This window comes from Phocoena phocoena, chromosome 2 (genome assembly GCF_963924675.1).
Source record: "Phocoena phocoena chromosome 2, mPhoPho1.1, whole genome shotgun sequence".
Lineage (NCBI taxonomy): Eukaryota > Metazoa > Chordata > Mammalia > Artiodactyla > Phocoenidae > Phocoena > Phocoena phocoena.
The window spans coordinates 133365484-133388673 of NC_089220.1; the positions used below are offsets into that span (position 1 = coordinate 133365484).

The following is a 23190-nucleotide window of genomic DNA, read 5'->3' on the forward strand; positions in this document are numbered from 1 at the left end:
TAACCCGGAGGATGAAAGCCCAGGGTCCCTTCCTCTTTGACAACTCAAGTGGCTTTAAAGAACAACCACCACATGTGGGACACTCTTTTGCCTTATTCGGGGCTGGAGTGCTGACTCTTAGTAGGAAGCTGCGATTTTTCAAAAACACGATTTGGAACACCCTAGCAATTTAGTGTCATCTGCCTGCTTGGTCCCAGGTTCTTGGGGGTTCTTGCAAAGCCAGAATAGGACCTGTCCACTGTCTTCTCCAGCCTTCTCTCCAGAGCTATGGAGGCTGGTCTGGGACAGGTGGGTCAACTGTGGTTCGTCCTATGGGCAGTTCAACTCTAGGTTCATGGAACCAAGTCCTCAGCTCTGACGTGGCCTCTGCTCCTTTTGGTGACCTTGTGCTCCTTGGCTGGGCTGAATGTTCCAACCTCCCTCTTCCTGGGAACAGCACCATTTTAGACTTGGGTCAAGTTGTCCCCTCTGGTGTTGGCTCACCCAGAATCCACATTTCTCAGAGGCTCGGGGCAGCTGCCAACAAGTGGTTCTCCAATCATCCATGAGCCCAAAGATCCCTCCAACTTGGGAGGCAGTCATCCAGTCATGGGACTGACATCTCTTCCTGTCAAGTCCTTCTGCCCCCAAAGATGCTCTGAGTCTCAATCTGATCCAGGTGGGTTCTCCACACCTTCTTCCTGTGGCTTATCTGCCTAATGCTAGATGAACACCACACAGTTATAAATACTCAGGTCAATATATATATGCAGGTATAGATATATATATTCTGGTCACTGTTTTACACTTGAACAAAGAAAACCACGAGCCTGCTTGTTCTAGAGTTTGTGCCACCCCGACTCCCATCTGCCTGTGGTGTAGCTGGCAGGAAATGTGAGCCACTGAGTCCCACAGGGCGCTCACCTTACGTGGCCCCGTCGCACTGGCCGACAGTCAGTTTCAAAGCCCCCTGCTCGTGCAGGTTCTTCAGGGCCTTGAACTCCAAGGGCATGGTATGGGGACCGGCCTGGGAAGTGTAGCCGTACTTGAGGCTGTCGTAATAGTGGTACTTGACGGGGTTCTGGTTCTGATCTAGCGGAAAGGGCCAGAAGCCATAGAGGTAGATCTGGTTGCAGAAACGCGTGGCCAGGGTGTACATCAAGAGGCCCGTGGTGGGTCTTTTGATGTGAACTTTGTTAGTCAGCCAGTATCTGGGGAAAAAAAAAAGAAAAAGAAAGTGAAACAAAGAAACAAAAAAGAAACCTGAGTTTGCGAATTATCCTTTCCAGGAAGGGGAAGATTTTGTCCTGGGCCACAGCCTGCCGCCTGCTGAGGACATGAGGTTCGGAGATGAAAGGGGCTTGCCCAGGTTCACCTGGGTAGAAAGGGCATGACCTTGACTTGAGCTCAGGCTGGTTGAAACCTAAAGCAGGGTCTGGCAAACTTTTTCTGTAAAGGGCCAGGTGGCAACAATGGCTGGCTTTGCGGCCATAGTCCTGGCCTCTGCCATGGTAGCCCGAGAGCGCCACGGACAACACACACGGGTGTGGCTGCGCCATAGTTTGCCAACCCTGATAAAGGGCCGCCTCTTGCCTGGTGCCCACTGCCTATTGCCACACCTGACTTTGGCAGGGGTTGACCTCCTTGCCTCCTAAGCATCACAGATTTCTTTCCCATCCCTGCCCACAGGCCCCACACCCCACCCCCTTCCGCCTCTGATGCAGGCTGCCCATCTCTCAGCATACGTGGCTTCCCTGGAGGGCAGAGGGAGCAGCAAACAGCGGCCTTCCCTGTGAGGCTGGGTTCTGCAAAGGAATCTGTCGGAAGTATGAGAGGAAACACGGGGCGGGGGCAGGGCGGGGAGAGCAGAGCTTTAGGCTAAGGGCTTCCTGTGTTGAGTGAGGTGCTGAGCTACCTTTGTACATAGAGGGCCTTGGTTTACCTTAATCGAGAAAGAAGTGAGGAAGAAACCATCTTCATTTCACTGGCTAAGCAACAGAGGTTGAGAGGCGGTTTCAGTGACAGTTCTGTCTACAACTACCGGTGTGCCTTTGAGCAAGTTGCTTCTCCCTGCTGGACCCACTTTTTCACATTTATGCAACGATGGGGCACGGACCAAGGGATTGCCAAGACAGCCTCCAAGTTCCACCACAATCCAGAAGTGTCTTCAGAAGTGGGAAAATAGACACTCTCTTTGCCATCATTTTTATTTTCCATCATGGTTTTTCTCCTGCTTGGATTTAGAACCCACTGGGACGCGTGGTCCAACCTCTTTATTTCTAGTAAAACCTTCCACGTACCCAATGCTGAATCCTTTTAGATGTAATGTGTATGCCTTGGTGGAAAGCCGTATTTCCCTATCACAAAGTCCTTACTACTGTGTCTCCACCGGACAGTGTCCGTGGTTTTCTGTACTCAAACACACTCTGTGGGCCCCCATCCCACGAGCTCCCATTTGCTGCTGTGAAAAACACCCACCCCCCGTCGGAAGCACAGGCCAACGACGTTCCCCGCGGCACAGTGATGCCCAAGACTATAAAGTCACACGTGTCAGTGAAATTCATGCCGGAAGGTAAAACGATGCCGGACAGAACGCTTATGTATTGCTGAAAGTTACAAGTGTTTTACGTTATTAACAGTGCTTCTAGCTCAAAGTTTGGGGGCAGCTTCTCTAGAAGCCCAAGTACACCCTTTTCCAAGTACACCCTTTTGCAAGAGGCTCCTTCTGCAGCTCCAAAATAGGAACCCCCGAACATTTCAGAGACTCAAGCTTAAATCCTTTAGCTTTTGGGGGAGGCATTAGCCTTTGTATCAGACAAGGTTATAGATTCCTAATAACCCATATAATTTCAGTCAATCATATACTATTGGATATAATAAAACTTATTTCAAGGCTCCCTCACACCCCATCCTGTCTGTCAGGCCAGGGTGATCTGAACTTCCCCCCTAACATTGATGATGGAGTCTGTGGTCCCCAACGGCCGGAATCAGAGTGACCGTGATTCTTCCGGGCTCTGCATGTGGCCCACTTTCACAACGGCTCTTGTTTCATAAGCCTGTCAGTTGAAGGCCCCTTCCTTTGTACCCTATCCTTTTTCATCTTGTCTGAGCCAAGAAACTTCCCTGAAGCTGAATTTTCCAACCTGGAATCAGACAGAGAGGCAGAGGCAGAGGACAGAAGAATGGCTCTAGTAACTGCAAACACAATACAAAAAATAATAGGAAAAGAGTTGGCGGACATACCACAGAACTTCATCATTTCTGTCCTGCATGGTTGAGAAGTTTCATCCCAGCTGATACGTAGGAGGCATGGTGCTGGCTCAGGGGGGTGCTTGATGCTGAGACTGGGGCTTATTAGATAGGGAGCCCTTCCTTAGACTACCTCAATACTCTATACGCTCAGTGGGGTTGAGCTGAGCTTGGGAGGACCCTGGGGGTTGAAGGCAGGAAGAGTGCATGGAGGAGAATTCAGAAGAGCAGCAGCTGATACGTCGGCTTAACTACATCTAATCATGGAGAGCTCACCCCCTCTTGAGCTACTCCATTGCACTTTCAGCTTTAACTTAACGGTTCACAACCTAGGCTGCCCCTGCCTGGAGCTTTAAGAGGACCCATCCTGGGTCCCACATCCAGATGCAGCCTGGACGCTGGGATTTTTAAAACCTCCCCCAGTAATTTAAATGTGCAGGCAAGGCTAAGAAGCCCTGCTCTAACTGGTAGGTGGTTCTGCCAAAAGAACCTAAGAACGAGACTTATTTAGAGAAAAGAGGGGGAAAAAGTAAGCACAAGGGATAGTCATCGAGTTTTAAAGACAGCTGGGCCTGGAGAACTCATCTAGCTCAGCGGTCTGGCAGGGGATATAGCTGAGCGAGCTGGGAATTGGGACGTGTGTGTAAGGAAAACTGACACTGGCCTCTGTGTTGCCAAGGCAATAGGGAGTGGGGGGGACTGTGGCATCTAAAGGGGTAGCTGGTTTTATTGTTGTCTTGTACGGTCATGTAAAATTTTCTGATTTTTTCAAAGGTATCAGAAATCTGGATTTTAACACAAATTCTCCAAATTTTTAAATGTTGGCAACTACTTAAAAAAATTGTTTTTAAAATCTGGTGAGTCCCTATTGGGTGAGTTAACAGACCATATCTATGGGTAATCCACGGTTCTCCTGGATTGAACTTGTCCTCTTCTTCCAATTTACAGAGGAAAAAGTGAGAATCCAGGGTGACTTGCCAGAGAAGAGGCAAACCTCTCACACAGCTGGTCAGATAGAGCTTGGATAAAATGCAGCCTCCCCACTCCTGGTTCTTGGGCTTTTTTCACTCCATAGTGATTCTGGGGGGTGGGGGCGTTGTCGGGGTTGGGGATGAGCTGGCTGCAGCTGCTGTTGACACTATCCAGGGACACATGAGCCACGGGCTGTGTCCCCTCATGAGACCATCTCAAAGACTGTTCACTCCCTGAGAAATTCAAGCCCTAACAACGGCCACATGACAGATTAGGGATTTGCGGTTTGTTTATTTTCTGATTGTAAGGCCTTAGCAGAGTAAGGCTTTCAGAAATAAATTTCTTTTCGAGCCATTGCTGCTCTGCCCAGAGAGAGGCAGTGAAGCATTGAATCAGTGGGGAAACGTCCAAGTAGCTCATAGGTGGGTCTGAGTTTACCCAGACAAGTGCAGTGCCCTCCCCGTAGATGTGCCTTTCCCCTACATGTCCTCTTGGTGAACTCTCTTTTTTTTTTTCCCCTCAAACTGAGCACGTGAATCACGTCTTCCTGGAAATGCTCCCTTTGTTCCACTCTCTTCTCAGCTCAAACTGAATTAGTCATTCCCCCCTTATTATTATGAGTTTTGTTTCCATGGATCCTATTGTGCTTATCAACCCGAGCTGATCCTTCATTACCCTATGGGTTGGACTCCCACTTGAAACTGTACTGCGATCTCCCCAAGAGCAGAGGCCATGCCTTACACTCCTTTGTGGGGTCATCAGAGGCACCTGGCTCAGTGTGTGGTGCAGCCAAGGCACTATGGCCGAGACGGCATCGCTCAACCAGTCCTCCATGGGCTTGCCTATATCTCTCAGCATCCCTTGTAGATGAGCTGGAGTCACATGACCAGTTCTGGCCAATAGACTGCAATAGGAAATGGTCCCTGCTGGACCAACTGTTCCCCAAGAGCTTACTCCTGCCTTGGAGAACCTCAGTGCCTCCTGGAAAGATGATGTCAGCCTAAGATGAAAGAAGCCTAAATCCTAGAATCACTGGTTGGAAGACAGCTCCAACTAACCTACATCCCACTTTGCGAGGATGAGAGATAAACTTCTGTTGTGCTAAATCACAAGGGTTTCAGGGGTTGTTATTGTAGCATAAACTAGAATTGATTATCCTGGCTTCCATGGCGCTCGGCAACTTAGGACTTAAATGGAATTGAAAAATGGGAAGAAGTAGAAAAGGAGAGAGGGGGAAGCTAGCAGTGCATGCAGCTTTGTGACTCTGGCCAGCTAAGACAGGAATAGAAACACCCAGCCTCTCAGATCTGCTGCCCAGAATCGCTCACTGGGAAAGGTGTTAACAGCAAAAGAGGCTCCGGAATGAATTGAGAGCTCAGTGGCAGGGAGGGACCCTCTCATTTCCGATTCTGCCTCTGTGGGTAAACAAGAGCTCCTGAGTGAGGTCTGACAGGGACACGGGGACACCGTTTAATGAGCAGCTTGTTCTAGAAGCTGACAGTTATGCGGGAACAAATCACTCTCCATTTCCTTTATCGCTCCTCAGTCGCCCTGGCCAATTTAGAGACTGTGTGCATGGCCGACTTGTAGACGATTTCTTTCCTTGAGATAACAGCTGGGTGTTAAAACACAAACTAATTAATTTTGCCTTCCTAAACGAGGTTAGCTGGGTGCATCCAGGATGCTGTATTGACAATGCACCTTTAATATCCCAGTCTGGAGGCTTTAATTAGAAGGCAAAGTCATCTCCAAAAAGGCAGTAATCATTTTTCAAATTCGTTACCCCAATTGCCAAGACAATTAAGTGGCATATTTTATGAGCATGGACGGAAATAAATGAAGATTGCCAAAATCATCACCAAAGCACACTTGTCCTTCTCCCTGGATTCCTGTGCTCGGTATGTGGCAAGCATGGTGGCTGCCATGGTTGGAAAAAGTGACCAAAGGGGCTTTCTCTAAGAAGCTGAAAGCACTTTGTGGGATATAGCTCATATCATCCTTAAGGAACAGGAATGCCTCACAGGTGGTCATCGAGGGATACTTGGTGATGCTTTGCACAGGATCACCAGCAAAGCCAGAAACAGGGCTCTCAGACTCCTGTTCTCTCGTCATCTACATCACCAGCCCGGTCTCTGGTCCAGGGGCCTCAAAGCTCATGGCTGTCTTTCCTTGGGAGCACCTTAGAGCTCTGGTGTCTTGGGGGGCATCTCAGGATGTAGCTTCCCAGCTTTGTGGAACTGGAGATCGGGGGGGTTGTTTCAGAATTTGGGGCTGGTGTGCAGAGCTGGTTAAGCCCTGGGGATGCTTGAGGCTGATTCCTGGTCCCCAGGCCTCCATGCTTACCCAAGCCAGTGCTCTCATTCAAGTAAGCCAGGCTAGCCTCAAGTATTACCATGCCACCAAAAGCTCGCCCATGACTCCTGGGGTCCACAGGATAACATCCAGCAGCCTCAGCCCAACCTGTGCAGCCCTTGAGATTTGGGCCTGAAATCCCTCCTACCACCTGGCATGCACAGCCACACTGCCACCAGGAACTTCTGGTCTCTTCCAGGACACCACCACCTCCTACTTCTCCTGGCTGGCAACTCCTTCTCAGCTTCCCTGAAGGAAGCCTTCTAGGACCTGCCTGGATGGTTTTGTGTACTGTATGTTGTTCTTTTCCTATCCTAGCACTGATCATGCTATGCTGTAACGATTTGTTTACTTGTCTTCCTCCTCCCCTACAATTTAAACTTCTATGAGCAAGTGGGTTGACTTCTTGCTTCCATGTAACCCCAGATCCGAGCATAGCTCACCCATAGAGTGGGTGCTTCACAGATCTCTGTTTAATGAAGCAGTGAGTAAAGATTAGCAAGTAGGGGTTAATGTCTCCCTTTGGGGCCACTGGCGGGAGAGGTGGAAGGAGCCTGGCCTCACCCTAAACCCTTCTAGGCAGCCACTGGGTTCTCACATGTGAAAGGTGGGCTAACAGCATCCTAGACAGTATGTTGCCAAAAGAAAGAAGGAAAAACCATGATGCCGGTTACTTAAGGCGTTCCTCCTGCTACACGTGGGGGTGGCCCCAGGGAGTCTGGAGACTGCAGCTCCCACACAGGTATCGCTTCTGTCGCTAGAGGCCCTGCAGGGACCCAGCAAGACCATTTCTTGGGGGTTTAAACCTTCTGGCTAGATTCTGGAATCTAAACTGAGGCCACTACAAATAGAAAAAAAAAGTTATATTTAACCTCATTCATAATTAAAGGAAAATTCAATTTCACACAACGAGATGCCATTTTTCACGGGATTGGCAGAGATAATAGTTGTTGATAACACACCATGTTGGGGAGGTTATGTGAAAACAGGTATTTTCAATAATCATAGGTGGGAGTGTAAATTGGTAAATACCTCTGTGGTGGGCAATTTGGCAATCTCTATGAAAACTAGCAATGCTTATAGCATACATCCATCTCTCTTTTTTAGCAATGGCACATCTAAAAAGCAAGACTACATATATACATATGTGTATAGATGCCAGTCCAGGACAATTGCTGTAATACTGATCATACGAGCAGAAGACTGGAAAAGCTTGCGATGCCCACTGATGCCTTCTGCTAACAGAAATTATGGTCCAGACACGGTGGAGTGTAAGGCAGCTGTGAAGGAGAATGAGGTGTTGCATGTCGATATGGAATAATTTCCAGAATTTAGCAAAGTGCAGTACTTAAAACATGCTCCCTTAGGTGTGAAAGTGGATATTTCTGGAAGGATACACATAGAAAAACCAGTTTAATAGGCTGCTTCTGTGGAGGAGGGCTCACTTTTCACTTGAAATCCTTCCATACTATTTGGCTTTTTCTTTTGACTATGTCCATTGCTATTTAAAAAAAAAAATGGAGACAATCCATTAAAAACGACCAATGCCATCTGTGCTTCAACACCCCAGACCTTCCTCCCTTTCTGTAGGTAACACCACTATGCAATGCACTTCCACACTCCGTGTCCACTGGAGGAGACTGGGCCTCAACTCCTGTGACCAGCCCTGGAGACTTGCTCTGTGGACTCTGATAGGCATGTCTGGGAGGGGCCCCCTCCAGGCTTAGCTGGTCTCTCCCCTGCCTCCCTGCACCCTGCTTCCTCTCTCACCCCGGACCTGCCCTCCGGCCTCAGGTTCTGCTCCCCTCTGACAGGCAGCAAGGCCTACTTTGCTGAGCTGCTGCTCCAGCCCTGGCAGTGGTGCCCGCTGGATCAGTGCCTTCTGAGGGCCTAGGCTCAGCACTCCTGATGCCTAATTAAGCATGAATTCACCGGCCTTCTGTGCACTAGGCTTGTGGGCTGGGCGGCTGGTTACACAGGCCAGCCAGCGAGCTGCTTTCCTGCCCAAGGGCAGCCCTCTCTGTAGGTCCCAGCCTTCCCCATTGTGGTAACTGAATTAGAGCCATTCACTACCAGCTGCTGACCAGAGCTTCCCACTTCCTGCCGCCAAATTCAATTGCCTGGGTGTCCTTCCCCTCCATTGCTCACGCCCCTTGCCAACAGCCAGCCAGGGCACTGTGCCACCTTGAGGGCCGGCAGAGCCAGAAGCTCCTGGAAGCCAGGTTGGGTCAGGGGCAGTGAGTGTCGAAGGGCAGGCCTTCTGCTCAGTGTCTCTGACTCACGCTGCCCACTTCCCTGTAATATCCAGGACCGATAACTGCCACAGATGGCAGGAATCTTGAGAGTACATGGTGCGTAGAGAGTCTCCTAGCACAGGTGTGTTGAATCAAAGGCTCTCTGTGTGTGTGGGGGGGCGGGCGCGGGTACTATCTAGCCCAACTGTTAAAGGCTGAATTGCATCCCCTCGAAACTCATATGTTGAAGTCATAACTTCCAGTACTTCAGAATGTGACCTTTGGAGATAAGGGTCTTTACAGAGACAACCAAGTTAAAATAAGGCTACTAGAGTGAGTTCTAATCTAATATAACTGATGTCCTTAAATCTGGAGACAGACAGGGAGAATGATGAAGATGGCCATCTATGAGCCAAAGAGAGAGGCCTGGAAGAGATTCTTCCCTCAGAGGCCCCAGAAGGATTTCTAGCCTCCAGAACTGTAGGGCAATAACATTTCTGTTCTTTAGGCCACCCAGCCTGTGGTACTTTTTTACAGCAGCCCTAGCAAACTAACACCCTAACTGTATAATACATATTTCCCTCTCCACAGCCCAGTAAGGGGCATCTCTTGCTGTCTGGACATCTCCAAGAATGCAGAATTCATCCATTCCTAAGAGGCAACTATACTCATTTCAGATGATCTTTATTTGTTGGAATGTTCTTCCCAGTGTCCAGAGGAAACCAGACTTACTCTAGATCCTTTTCCCGACCCTAGTTCATACGTGGAGACTCACAGCCCAAATCTGCGAGCCCTTCAAGGGCAGGAGCCTTGATTTATTGAATTTTGTGTTCTCCCAGCACAGGCCTGGAACACTTGAGGTGCCTGCAAGTATTTGCTGAATAAGAAAGATTGCTCTCATACTCCTTGGAGACTTCTCTTCCCAAATCCTTTCAACTTTTGAATTTCTTTGCCACTGTGGCCCCTCTCCAGCCTGGTACCCAAAACGGAATGTGATTCTCCAACAATCCATCGCTGACCTCCCTGACTCTCCAAGATGTTACCCATCCATCCATTGCTATGGATGTGTATTGCTGAGATCACATTATCCCTTTGAGCAACCACACATCTGCTGATGGTTGGTACTGTTTATCCCTCTTTACCTGTACAACTGTTTGGAACCCAAGTACAGAATCTTGCATTCATTCATATGAAATTTCTTCCTCTTAGATTGGCTCGTTGTTTCAGCCTGTCAAGAGAAATTTGGATTCAACTCTAAGGCCCCCGATATTGGGAATTCCCCAAAAGTCACATCACCTTTGCTAAGGTGACAATTGATGCCTTCAAGTAAGTCACTGGTAAAAATGGGGACAGTTGGCAGGACAGGGTGCTGGTGGCCTGTTCTTAAAGATCTCCATGAAGTCAACGTTAATCTAATCAGTTAGTGTCTTTGGGGCATCAATGGTCAACAGACAGTGGTCAGTCTATGTGTCAAGGATATGGGAAGGTGGGCGGCAGTGGGAAAAGCAGAGACTTTGAAGCCTCTACATGTGGATTCTAATCCCCCTCTTCCCATCTGAGTGATCTTGGGCAATCCTCTTCACATTCCTGAGCCTGTTTCCTTATGAGTAAACTGAGGATGGAAATAGTATCTATCCTATAAGGCTGTTCTGAGGTGTCCTGACCTTCCCGCTTGTGCTGCTTGGTGGGGAAGCTGCCCTGTGCTTGCGATAACGGTGCTGTGCAGGTGGAGTCTTGACATGCTGCTATCCACTGCGGTCTCCTAACACCACATCTTCAGTGCAGCAGCTCCCAGTCCTCTGAGCTCATAGCACCCCCAAATCCAGAACTGGGTGGGTGTGAATTTCTGCTGCATCTGGTGCATTGCACTAAAGTGAGACAATGTGGTTAAGTTCATGGTTGTGACTCTTACTGGCTGGGTGACCCCATACAAATCACCCAACTTGTCTGGTCATCAAGTTCCTCATTTGTAAGATGAAGACACTAGGGTGCTCAAAGTCAATTCCCACTTGACACTCTGATCAACAAGCACAAGGATTCTAATTTCCTCACACTTGTTATTTTCCACTGTTTTGATAATAGCCATTCTAGTGGGTGTGAAGTTGTAACGCATTGTTGTTTTGTCTTATATTTCCCTAGTGATTAGTGATGTTGAGCACCTTTTCATGTGCATATAGGCCACTTGTATATCTACTTTGGAGAGATGTCCGTTCAAGTCCTTTGGCCATTATTGAATTGGGTTGTTTGATTTTTGCTGTTGTTGAGTTATAGGAGGTCTCTATATATTCTGGATATTAATCCCTTATTAGATAATATGATTTGCAAATATTTTCTCCTATTCTATGGGTAGCTTTTTAACTCTCTTGATATATTGTCTTTTTGGCACACGAAGAGTTTTAATTTTGATGAAGTCCATTTTTATCTATTTTGTTGTTTGTTGCTGTTGTTGTTACCTGTGTTTTTGGTGTCATACTTAAGAACCCATTGCCAAACCCAAGGTCATAAGGAGATTCCCTACGCTTTTCTATAAGAGTAAATTTCTTCTAAGTGAATTGTACACTTTAAAATGGTTTCAATGGGCTATACTATCAAAACACCAAAATAATGAGTGTTGGCCAGGATGTGGATAAATTGAATAACAAGTGTTGGATGAATGTGGAGAAACTGGAACTCTTGTACACTGTTGGTAGATTGTAAAACGGTGCTGCCACTATGGAAAACAGTATGGAGGCTCCTTAAAAAAATTAAAAACAGAACTATGGCATGATCCAACAATTCCATTTCTGAGTGGATATCCAAAAGAATTGAAAGCAGGGTCTCAAAGAGCTATTCACAGACCCATGTTCATAGCAGCACTATTTACAAGAGTCAAGAGGTAAAAGCAACCCAAATGTCCATTGATGGATGAATGGATAAACAAAACATGGCATATACATACAATAGTATATTATTCAGCCTTCAAAAGGAAGGAGATTCTGACACATGCTACAACATGGATGAAACTTGAGGACGTTAAGTGAAACAAGCCAGTCACAAAGAAGCAAAGACTATATTACTTTACTTATACGAGGTATCTAAAGTAGCCAAAATCATAGAAACAGAAGGAGAATGGTGGTTACCAGGGGTTGGATATATGAGGAAGAGGGGACTTGTGTTTAATCAGTACGGAGTTTTGGATTTGCATGAAGAAAAAGTTCTGGAGGGTCTGTTTCACAACAGTGTGAAAATACTTAACACTACTGAACTACACAGTTGAAAATGGTTAAAATGGTAAATTTCATGTGGTGTATATTTTACCACAATAAAAAAGTGTTTATCCTGTCCCACCCCATAAATGGGGTGTTTTTGTTGGACAACAGATTTTTAATGAGGAAATAAGATTATTCTGCAAACTACAACCCATATTGGAACTTTGAGGTAAAGTTCAGGTGAATTTGACTTAGTCCATTGTTCTATAGACTCCTTTATTAAATAGAGCCTAAATAATTTTCCCTCCCAGTGATTTTACCCTCTGGTCCTGCTTCTACCTCTTGAGTCTACAGGACAAGTCTAATCCCTTGGTTGGTGGTTGGTGGCAGCTGCCATGATCACAGTAGTTATGACTGATTGTCTGTCTCCCCTGTGTTGGCACAGGACACACATTCTGTCGTAGGTATTGCTCCTCAGTATAAATAGAGAAAGCAGGGCACAGGAGACAAGCCACCTGGTCAAGGATGTTATACAACCAAGGGAGTAACGGAGCTGGGATGTGAACCCAGGTGTCCCTACCTCCAAAGCTCATGTTCCTGTTGCTAGACCAGATTGCCTCTTAGCCAGATTCCTCCTCGGCCTTATTCTCTATGACCCCTTATTGTTTTCTCAGATGCCTTTGTTCTGCATCCCTCACCAGCTCATTCTTCCTCTTGCAGTAAACACCAGGTAAGTTCCCACCTGGTGGGAACAGAGGCAAGCCCTTCCTCTCAATACAGACATTGCCCACCTTCTCAGTGATGCCCTACTGGACCCAAACCCTATAGGGCCCAGTGTCCACACAGAGGGAGGGGGCCATTGTCAGAAATCCATCCCAAGGCCCCTGAAGCCCTCATTCCTGCCCCCTCCCCTTGCTAAAAGGAGAACACTTTCCCATCCGTCTCTCCTGCAGTATTTCCTCCCGGGAGTTCCTGCAAAGGAAGATGTTGCAATCTCAGGATTAACAGCCTGTTTGTTTAAAGGGCTTATTACTGGTGCTTAATGCTATTTTGACAGGTGAAAGTGAGTCAATTATAGCTGGAAATAGTTCCAGCTGCATAGTTCCTTCCAGGTGGTTGCCCATTCCCTAGCCAAGGGACCTCTTTTCTCTTTACCAAAGGGCACTTCGTCTCTTTCCCTCATATCCTCTGACCTCCAAACCACATAAAGACTTTCCTCCTTCCAGGAAGGAACAATGTTAAAGGCATGGAGCCTAAATCCATGAGAGGCGGGCTGCTGCAGCATCCCCGCTCCATGAGGGGGTGAAATGGGTGCTAAAGGGAGGCTTGACAGGTCAACCTCCAGGATAAAGAATGCAGCCCTAGCGAGCCTGGGTTCATACAGGTATCACTGTCCTCCATCAGCCACGAATGTGGCTGCCTCTCATTGAATGTCTCTCTAGGTCTTTCTTGAGGGCAATCGGTTCCTGTATTGATACCCATCCTAATTAGACCAGTGCTGGTCACAGGCTTGGGCGCCTCAGGTCGGGGGTCACCTTTATGAAGACAGCAAGAGTCCTTTCTGGGTGGCTCAAAGGACTTCCTAGGGTCACACCAAGTTAGGCTAAGGCCCCAATGAAGATCATTTCAATGTCCCCCAGAAATTGTCTTGTGTCACCAGAGCAGGACTGTGAACTGCCAGGTGGTTGGATGGACCACTGGATTCAGGGCCAAGCTGGCAGTCAGGAGTGTCATGAGATGTATTTGTAACAGGTATCTCACAGTTAATATGCCCAAGAAAAAGCTCTCTTCCTCAACATGCCCAAACACACAGAGACTTCTTCCAGACTCTCCCACCACAGAGAATGGCACCACTATCCACACATCTGCTCCAGCTCTAACTCTGACAGTCATCCTGGATTTCTCTCTTTCTCTCACCCCTTGAGGTCCTTAAATAGAATCCATTAGCAAATCCTGCTGCCTCTACTCCAAATGTTCTAGCAAATCTGACCAAAGTGTTGCATATCTACCACCACTGTCCCAGTCTAAGCCACAGTGATTCCCAACCTGGACTCTTGCAACTGCTTTCCAACAGATATTCCTGCTTTCCTTTTTGCCCCCCCGTGGTTTCTCCTCCACCCAGTGGCTGTCCAAGAATCATTCTCCACACCGCTCTCTGGGTGGGGGCAACAGATTGCTCAGAACTGGCACACATTTGCCAGCCTACTTCTCCAGGAAGGGAGGCTCAGAAAGGCCAGGCGACTTGCAGAGGTCAGACAACGAGTGAGTGGTGGAGCTGGGCCGCAAATGCACCTGGGAAAGGAAAACTGCCTCTCGAGCACCCCCCGCACCCCGTGGCTGCTCACCCGCGGACGGCGTGCAGCAGGCGCAGAGAGGGGTATGCAGTACGCACGTTGACGCGGTGCTTCAGGATGAGCTCGTTGACCCACTCGACCCGCTCCTTGCCGCCCCTGGCCATGAAGGCGGGGATCCACAGGATGCTGCCGTTGAGGCTGTGCAGCCGCTGCAGCAGCTTCTCCCGCCACGTGGCGTTGACCAAGTCCTCGAAGGCCCGCTGGATGACAGAGGGGTTCATGGTCACCAGGTCTGTCTTGAGCCCCACATCCCGGGCGTACTCCTGCACCGGGGCCAGGTTGCACCTGCCGGAGAAAAAGGCAGCGATGGTCCTTTCGGGGAAGCTGAGGCACTGCTGCTTAGACTTAACTTTATCCATCCTTTATCTCTCCTCGCATCCTTCTCATCCCCAAACAAAGACCTAGGGCATCTTCCTGAATTCACCAGGCCCTCCTGTCATCCCTGTTCTTTCTTCTCCTGACACACATATTGACTGGGCCCTTAGCATATACATAGAACCTTGCTGGGCCCCGGGGTTGTACAATGCCTGCCTGTAAGTCAGCCCTCAGCCCACAAGATGACCATGCTATAGGCAGGTGTGACCTGGTCACATTAGGTGACAGAGTGAGGGCTCTGAAGACACACTCCTGGGTTCAAAATTCAGCTCTGATATTTTCTACCTGTGTGATTCTAGGTAACCCGATCAACCTCTCTGTGCTTTCTGAGAGCTTCCTCCTGGCTAGGGAGAAGCCACAACAGTTTCTTTTAGCTATGATGGACATCACAACAGCATCCCCTCCCAGGGATTAAGGCAGTCCCTAGACACCCAGTACTTAGAACGCTGCTGGACCACAGTGAGAGCCCAGCACATGTTAACTGTTACCATCGTCCTCACGGGGAGGAGCACCGGGTGGGCTTCCTGAGGTGGTGACCATCACAGGAAGTCTGGAAGGATGGCAGAGCAGAAGCCCATCTGTGGATAAGGCACCTCAGAAGAGTGTTTCTCCAGCTTGTAAGAGCAGAAGAATCATCTCAGGCAGTGGTTAAAAATACAGGATCCCGGGCTTCCCTGGTGGCGCAGTGGTTGAGAGTCCGCCTGCCGATGCAGGGGACACGGGTTCGTGCCCCGGTCTGGGAGGATCCCACATGCCGCGGAGCGGCTGGGCCCGTGAGCCATGGCCGCTGAGCCTGCACGTCCGGAGCCTGTGCTCCGCAACGGGAGAGGCCACAACAGTGAGAGGTCCGCGTACCGCAAAAAACAAAAAAACAAAAAAACCCCCAGAATCCCTAGGTCCCTCACCTGGAGGTCCAGATTTGGCAGGTGAGCTGAGGAATTGATATTTAGTCTTATAACCAGGCAGTTTAGGAAACATGACGCTATGGCATTTCAGGCCCAATAAATGTATCACGGGGGCCTAGGGGTATGAAGCAGTGTGGGTATTTAGGAGAAGGCAGGTGATTTGCTCTGATGGGGGCATATTGTGTGGAGGAGATGGGGTGAGAGAGGCAAGCAAGGTGAGATAGCAAAGGGTCTGTGTGTCAGGGATGCTGCCACCTGGCAGCCAGTGGGGGTCTGTACACAGTGGCGCCGTGTGACTTTTGTCCTGAAAGACCACACAAGTCGGCCCCATAGACAGGCAGATCTGTGAGAACCATAGAGTAAAGGTCAAAGTACAGCCATACATTGTTCTAAGTGGCTCTCGCCGTGGTGTTTCAGGTCCCTCTTTTCCAAGTGCGTGTGGACCGTTGCGGACGTGAGTCCGGGAGAGGCAGAGCATGCTGTGGCCGTGCCTCTCAAAGTGCGGTCCACTCATCGGCACAAGGGTATTTGAAATGCAGAGTCTCGGGCCCCACCCCAGACCTGATAACTCTGCATCTTGATAAGCTCAGATGATTCATATGCTGGTTATGTTTGGAGACACTGGGCTAGAGCCTAACGGAAGGACTTCAGAGACCGCCAGCCGAACCGCCCAGGTTACAGATGATGAAACTGAGGCCCAGAAAGGGGAGTGACACACTCCAAGTCACGTGACAAATTGGCAGCAGAGCCAAAACTGGACTCCAGACATCATACCACTCATCTTGCTGTGCAAGTGTCAAAAAAACAAAACAAAGCAAAACACAAAAACTGTTGGTTAGAACCTGCTGTGGCCTCTGGAAATCCTGGGGCCAGGCTGGGTGGAGCACTGAAAACTCAATATGGAAACCAGGTCAGGAAGGCCGCCTTCAACGCTGCCAGGCTCCCCAGGAGGTGATCAGACCCTGCCAGGGTCAGCTTTTGCCCTCTGACCATAACGCCCTCCGCAACTACCCTCACCCCTTCTCTGGCTTCCAATCAGACAAACCTGCCACTTCCCTTCTCCTCTCCCTTCTCCCCTCCATCCCCAATTTTTCGACTGGAGAGCTTTGAGAAACAGGACTGAACCACTGGGTACGCCAGGCACAGACAGAACCTGGGAAAGGACAACAAACTAAGACAAGCGTGGCTGCTGGGCTGCTGCAGCTCGTGCATCACCGTGGATGCAGGAGTCAGCACGCCACCTAATCCCATGTCCTGAGGTCCAGGGAGCTCTGTGATAAGGCCGCTTCCCAAAGCCCGGGACAAGGCTCTCTTTGCATCAAGAAAGTCCCGATAGAAACGTGAGATGCGGTTCTGCCAGCGCTGGGGTGCTGTTTGGGATGAAACTCGAGGCTCTGTGTGCCCTACTTTTGACCAGGGGACAGCAAGGCCTTGTTTTTGAGTTGGGTTGGGGGTCAGGTATCAGGGCCGTGAGTAACTGTGTCCAAATGTGTCCCCAGGCGACTGGAAAATGAGAAATGAGAATGAGAGCTCATTCTCTCTTTGGAGAGAATGATGGTCAAGTACAAATACAAGTTTCTCTGTCGCCCCTTCACTTCCCAGATTTTGTCTACAGGAGAATAAAGGAACTAGTAGAGTACACCTTAAAAGAGTTTTCCAAACTTGGGCCAACAACTGGCCAGCCCAGGAGACTTTTTTAACCAACCGTTTGTGCTGGGCTCTATCCAGTGGTCAGCAAACTTTTTCTGCAAAGGGCCAGATAAATATTTTAGGCTTGTGGGCTAAATGCTCGCTCTGTGGCAAATTCTTCAACTCTGTACAACTAATTCAACTCTATATCGCAGTGAGAAAGCAGCCACTGAGGATATGAGAATGAATGGGCATGGCTGTGTTTCAGTAAAACTTTATTGATAAAAACAGGTTATGGGCCATAGTCTGCCTGCCTCTGTTCTAGACCAACGGTTCTCAGTCTTGGCTGTACAAGATCCTTTTTGACCCACGTCCTAGAGAAATGGAAATAAAAACAAAAATAAACAAATGGGACCTAATGAAACTTAAAAGCTTTTGCACAGCAAAGGAAACCATAAACAAGATGAAAAGACAACCCTCAGAATGGGAGAAAATATTTGCAAACGAAGCAACTGACAAAGGATTTATCTCCAAAATATACAAGCAGCTCATGCAGCTCAATACTGAAAAAAAACAAAGAATCTAATCCAAAAATGGGCAGAAGAACTAAATAGACATTTCTCCAAAGAAGATACACAGACTGCCAACAAACACACGAGAGGATGCTCAACATCACTAATCATTAGAGAAATGCACATCAAAACTACAATGAGGTATCACCTCACACCAGTCAGAATGGCCATCATCAAAAAATCTACAAACGATAAATGCTGGAGAGGGTGTGGAGAAAAGGGCACCCTCTTGCATTGTTGGTGGGAATGTAAACTGATACAGTCACTATGGAGAACAGTATGGAGGTTTCTTTAAAAACTAAAAATAGAACTACCATATGACACAGCAATCCCACTACTGGGCATATACCCTGAGAAAACCATAATTCAAAAAGAGACATATACCACAATGTTCATTGCAGCTCTATTTACAATAGCCAGGACATGGAAGCAGCCCAAGTGTCCATCGACAGAGGAATGGATAAAGAAGATGTGGCACATATATACAATGGAATATTACTCAGCCATAAAAAGAAATTGAGCTATTTGTAGTGAGGTGGATGGAGACTGTCATACAGAGTGAAGTATGTCAGAAAGAGAAAAACAAATACCATATGCTAACACATATATATGGAATATAAAGAAAAAAAAATGGTTCTGAAGAATCTAGGGGCAGGACGGGAATAAAGACGCAGACATAGAGAATGGACTTGAGGACACGGGGAGGGGTAAGTGTAAGCTGGGATGAAGTGAGAGAGTGGCATGGACATAGATACACTACCAAATGTAAAATAGATAGCTAGTGGGAAACAGCCACATAGCACAGGGAGATCAGCTCGGTGCTTTGTGACCACCTAGAGGGGTGGGACAGTGAGGGTGGGAGGGAGATGCAAGAGGGAGGAGATATGGGGATATATGTATATGTATAACTGATTCACTTTGTTTTAAAGCAGAAACTAACACACCATTGTAAAGCAATTATACTCCAATAAAGACATTTAAAAAAAAAAATCTTGGCTGTACACCTGAAGCCCTCAGGCTCCCTGGGCTACATGCCCCCACCCCTCAGACGGACTGAATTGGTCTGGGGTGCAGTCTGGACATTGGAACTTTCCAAGGCTACCGAGCAATTCTAATGGACAGTCAAGGTTGAGAAAGGGGACTCACCCAACTAATCTTGTTTCAACCTTTTGGGACAACTGGCAAAGCTCAACTTAAATATGCCTGTCACTTTGTGTCCAGGGAACCTACTGCGGTTACCTGATGACAAAGCTGTGTGTGTCAATCTCCTGCCCGCAGCCGCTGTTCAGCAAGACCCCGGAGTTGCCCACGATGGCACAAGTCCCGAAGTGCTTGTTCTTCAGTGGAGAGGTTCTGGGGAGGAGCTCATAGAGGTTCTGGGACACGTTCATTGTGCTGTCTCGGTCGAAGATGTAATGAATAATATCTCCGGGTTTCAGGGTCCCCTTGAGGACAGAAATGTCCTTTTCAGCATCCAAGAACTTTAAGATTTGCTTCCTACGAAAACCAAACACACATGAGGAAAAAGTCTCCTGTTGCTACCTGCCCTTTGCCAACCCGGCTTTTCCTCTCCCTGGTCACCCTGCAGGGCTGATGCAGTCCAGCACACAGGGGCAGCTAGAGGTCAGATGCCCTCTGAGAATCTCTGGTTACACAGTTTTTAAAGTAAAATCTCCAGTTAGGATCCTCATCTTCCTAGGGACAGGAATAAAACTTCCCTGGTAATTCTGAGAGGATTTCTATCCTTTTTCTGACCACATCTCATCCCGTCTATGTGCTTGACTGGAGAGTCTCCAATCTCTGGTTCTGGGCAGAGACTGGCAACACGGCCCAGAGGCCGATCTGGTCCTCCTTCTAGGAGATAGGATACCTGCCCTGGGAAATGACTTCATCAGGACTGAATGTGAGCTCATCATGAAGGGCCCTGGAAGGAAGGGTGACCTGCCATCCTGGTTTGCCTAGGAAAGCACGGTTTTAGACTGAAAGCCTTGTACCCCAGGGACAAACTGTACCTGAGTCTTGGGCAAACCCAGACCATGGTCATCCTATCACATACTCCCCTCTCTGAGTGGGATTCAGGGCCACCATCTGACAGGCAGTCCTGAATTAGGACCTGGAAACCGGAAAGACAGGTGTCCCTCATTCCTCAGTGGCCTATTTTCTTCCCTGGAAGCCTTCTCTGTGCACAGCGGCCTCCCAGGGGGCGAGTGGGTGTGTGGACACTGTGAGGTGTGTCGACCACTCCCCGTTTGCAGGACTGCGAACATGGCCTGCCGTCCATGCACTGGTCCTTTCTGGGCTGTGTGCTCCCTGGCCCTCCTCACTGCTGGCTTGTTTGGAGTTTGTAAATATCGATACCTCTCTGGTCCCACAGAGCAGCGTTGCTTTGTGTTGTTTCAGAACAAAGGTGATCAAAAGACAGCTCTCTAGGCTTCAGCGTGACTTTGATTTATGGGGAAAGCTCCGGAATCATCTAGCAAAGCACATAGACGGGATGGGATGTGGTCAGAAAAGGGATAGGAATCCTCTCAGAATCACCAGGGGAGTTTTATTCCTGCCCCCAGGAAGGTGAGGACCCTAACTGGAGGTTTCACTTTAAAAACTGTGTAAACTGACCCAAAGATTTTTAGAAATGATTCAAGTCATTCAGAGAAGGAAATCTGGTACCCAGATCACCTGGAATTAATTTCATTTCCTGCAGCTAGCGAGCCCCCATCTAGAACAGACACAACGATGCTGTTCTTTTCCATCAAGCCCCAGAGGAACAGGACCTTCACACGCTTTGCAAATGTGAGGATTTGCAAGGTGGCTGCCCCATTGCACAGACGGTAACACTGATCCCTGAGAGCCTGTGTGATCTGAGATGGTCACAACCCGTGGCGTATCCCAGCAGGAGGCACATTCAATTATTTGGGGAACTATAAAGAATTCAGAGGCTCCAGGCTGACGCCTGAGAAATCCTGATTCTGAGTGTGGCCCGGGTCTCAGCACGCTTTCAAAGGCTCCGAAGGGGACTCTAAGGTGGGTCCAGGTTTGGGGGCCTCTGGCGTCACCAAGGGGCACCTAGAATGCTTGACAGGGCACAACGCACCTGTTCCACTGGTCTTGCCTTATCAATAATCTGGATCTCGTGCTTTCATGCAGGGGAAACCACTCTTGATGCATAATTTGTATCTCTTGATGGAAAACAGAGATACAACAGAAAACATCATTTTTATTTATAGTGCTTTACCTGGGATTACACAACTTAACAAACTAATATGGTCTGGAAATTGCTGAAACCTTTGCAATTACTTACCCCCAGAGTATTTAAAAGCAAAGAGAGTCCCCCAGAAAGCCCATGGATAAACTCCTCTGTGGATGAATTAATTTCCAACTAATTGTGAGAAATTACTACTGAGTATTAAACATCATTCCAAATCACTCACAGAATTTTATTATGAATAATTTTGGTGACTAATTGAAGGCAGATGAAGGAAATCCTTTTCCCCCCTGGGTGAAGGCACATTGTTCCTGCCGAGGTAGCTGTGTGTTTGCAGGATCCCCATGGCGGCCACAGTCTGGTCTTCTCCGAAAGGGGGAAATATCCTTTTCTCTACCCAGTGGTGGGAGAAAGAGTGAGTGGAGATTGAGGTGGGCCTGTGCTGGCAGGAGGATTTCACTCACAGGTGGTGTAGTGGGGTGAATAGTGGCCTCCCAAATATATGTTCACCTCCTAACCCTGGAACCTGTGAGGTGCTTTGTTTGGAAACAGCATCTTTGCAAATGTATTTAAATTAGGGATCTCGAGATCATCCTGATTACCCTGATGGGCCCTAAATCCAATGACAAGTGTCCTTATCAGAGATAGGAGAGGGGACACACAGACACAGAGCGAAAGGCCATGTGAAGACAAGGCGGAGGCTGGAGTGACATGGCTACATGGCAGGGAATGCCTGGAGCCAGCAGAAGCTGGAAGGGGCAAGGACACATTCTCCCTTGGAGCCTTCAGAGGGAGCGCTCAGAATTCTGACCCCCAGAACTATAGGGGAATCCATTTCTCTTGCGTGAAGCTACTGAGTTGGTGGAAATTTGTTACAGCAGTCCGAGGACTCGTGCTTCACAGGGCTGCTGACCAGGGGTGAGTAACGCAGGTTGGCAGCTGTTGGGGTGTAAGAGGAAGGCCGAGGGCCCAGCCAGGGGCCCTCAGAAGAGGCCTTGAATGAGGGGAGGCAGAATGGTGGTGACAGGAGTCAGCTCCTTCAGATGCTTTCTCAGCTGCTAGGGCTCCAATCTCACACCTCTCTACTCCCCACACTTCCTCAGGCCCCAAATCCAAGCCTCAAGAACCTGGGGGTAGGGGCAATTTGACGGTGAGCCCACCTGAAGGGGGAAGCTCCCTGCTCTGTATGGTGGCTACGGTCAAGGCTGACCGCCATGCCCCAGCCCCCTGTTCTCAGCTTCCTCTCCATGATGACGGGCTGGGAAGGTGGGGCTGTGATAGTCAAAGCTTTCCCGTCTGGTCCTGGTTACTGCACTGAGCTCATCACCCCCATTCCCTCCTCCTGATGGGTGCTCCAGCAACACAGCACAAACACCAGACTTCAGGCAGCAGCTTGGCATGCCTGGCAAACTCCTAATTATCCTTCAAAACCCATTGCTCCTGGCAAGCCTTTCCTGGCCAGCCCTTTTATTCCCCTTACAAAATGGAGTACTCTCTTCAGTATGATCTATCTCCACCTATTTATATGAGGCAACACCGCCTCATGTGTACAGCACGCTGCCCTGCTCTATCTTTGTTACATTTGTGCCTCCTGCCAGCATGTCTGATTCATGTCAGCGCCCCTGGCTCCCAGCACAATGTCTGCAAGTGAATGGCTGGGTTATACTGACCACTCTTTGCCGTGTCTATCACATCTCTGTCAAAGTCAAGTGGCCAAAGTGCTGACATTGGAATCCCTTCCTTACAGTTCCCCATTCCCGCCACCCAGCAATGTCTGCACTGCTCTGGAAATGTCACTCTGCAAAGATCAGGACAAGAGCTGCTCTCTGGCTAAAACAGACCTCTCCCTTTGTGGTTAGGGGTCCCATCGGCTCCTGGGTCACCTGATGCCCAATTGTAGCTTTTCTTCATGTCATCAGGGAGTGGCTGCCTACTCAAGCCACACGGGCTGTGGGAGGAGACAGCTCTCCAAAGACAAATGGGGGGACCATTGCCGCTGAAAGGGCATGGACGCCAGGCAAGGACTGCTGCTTTGGGGTCCTCTGGGAGAAGCCATCTGTGATCCCCCTGCCTCAGGCTCTCACTGCTGCTGACCCAAGAGCCTCACTCCCTCCAAACCCAGGACCTCAGCCAGTTGCTCCTGTCACTTCCCCAGCCTGAGTCGCCGCACACATGTGCT

General features: G+C 48.8%; 1 protein-coding gene across 2 annotated transcripts in view; it reads right to left on the reverse strand.

Moving 5' to 3' along the window:
• Positions 1-904: 904 nt before the first annotated feature.
• Positions 905-23190, reverse strand: part of ST8SIA2 (ST8 alpha-N-acetyl-neuraminide alpha-2,8-sialyltransferase 2) — a 57021-nt gene continuing 34735 nt past the window's right edge. For both annotated transcript variants that reach the window (XM_065871838.1, XM_065871837.1), the window contains 3 exons: positions 19049-19306; positions 14320-14613; positions 905-1190 (listed from right to left, as the gene is read on the reverse strand). In XM_065871838.1, the coding sequence (XP_065727910.1) occupies positions 905-1190; positions 14320-14613; positions 19049-19306 (838 nt within the window). The remainder of the gene's footprint in view (positions 1191-14319; positions 14614-19048; positions 19307-23190) is intronic.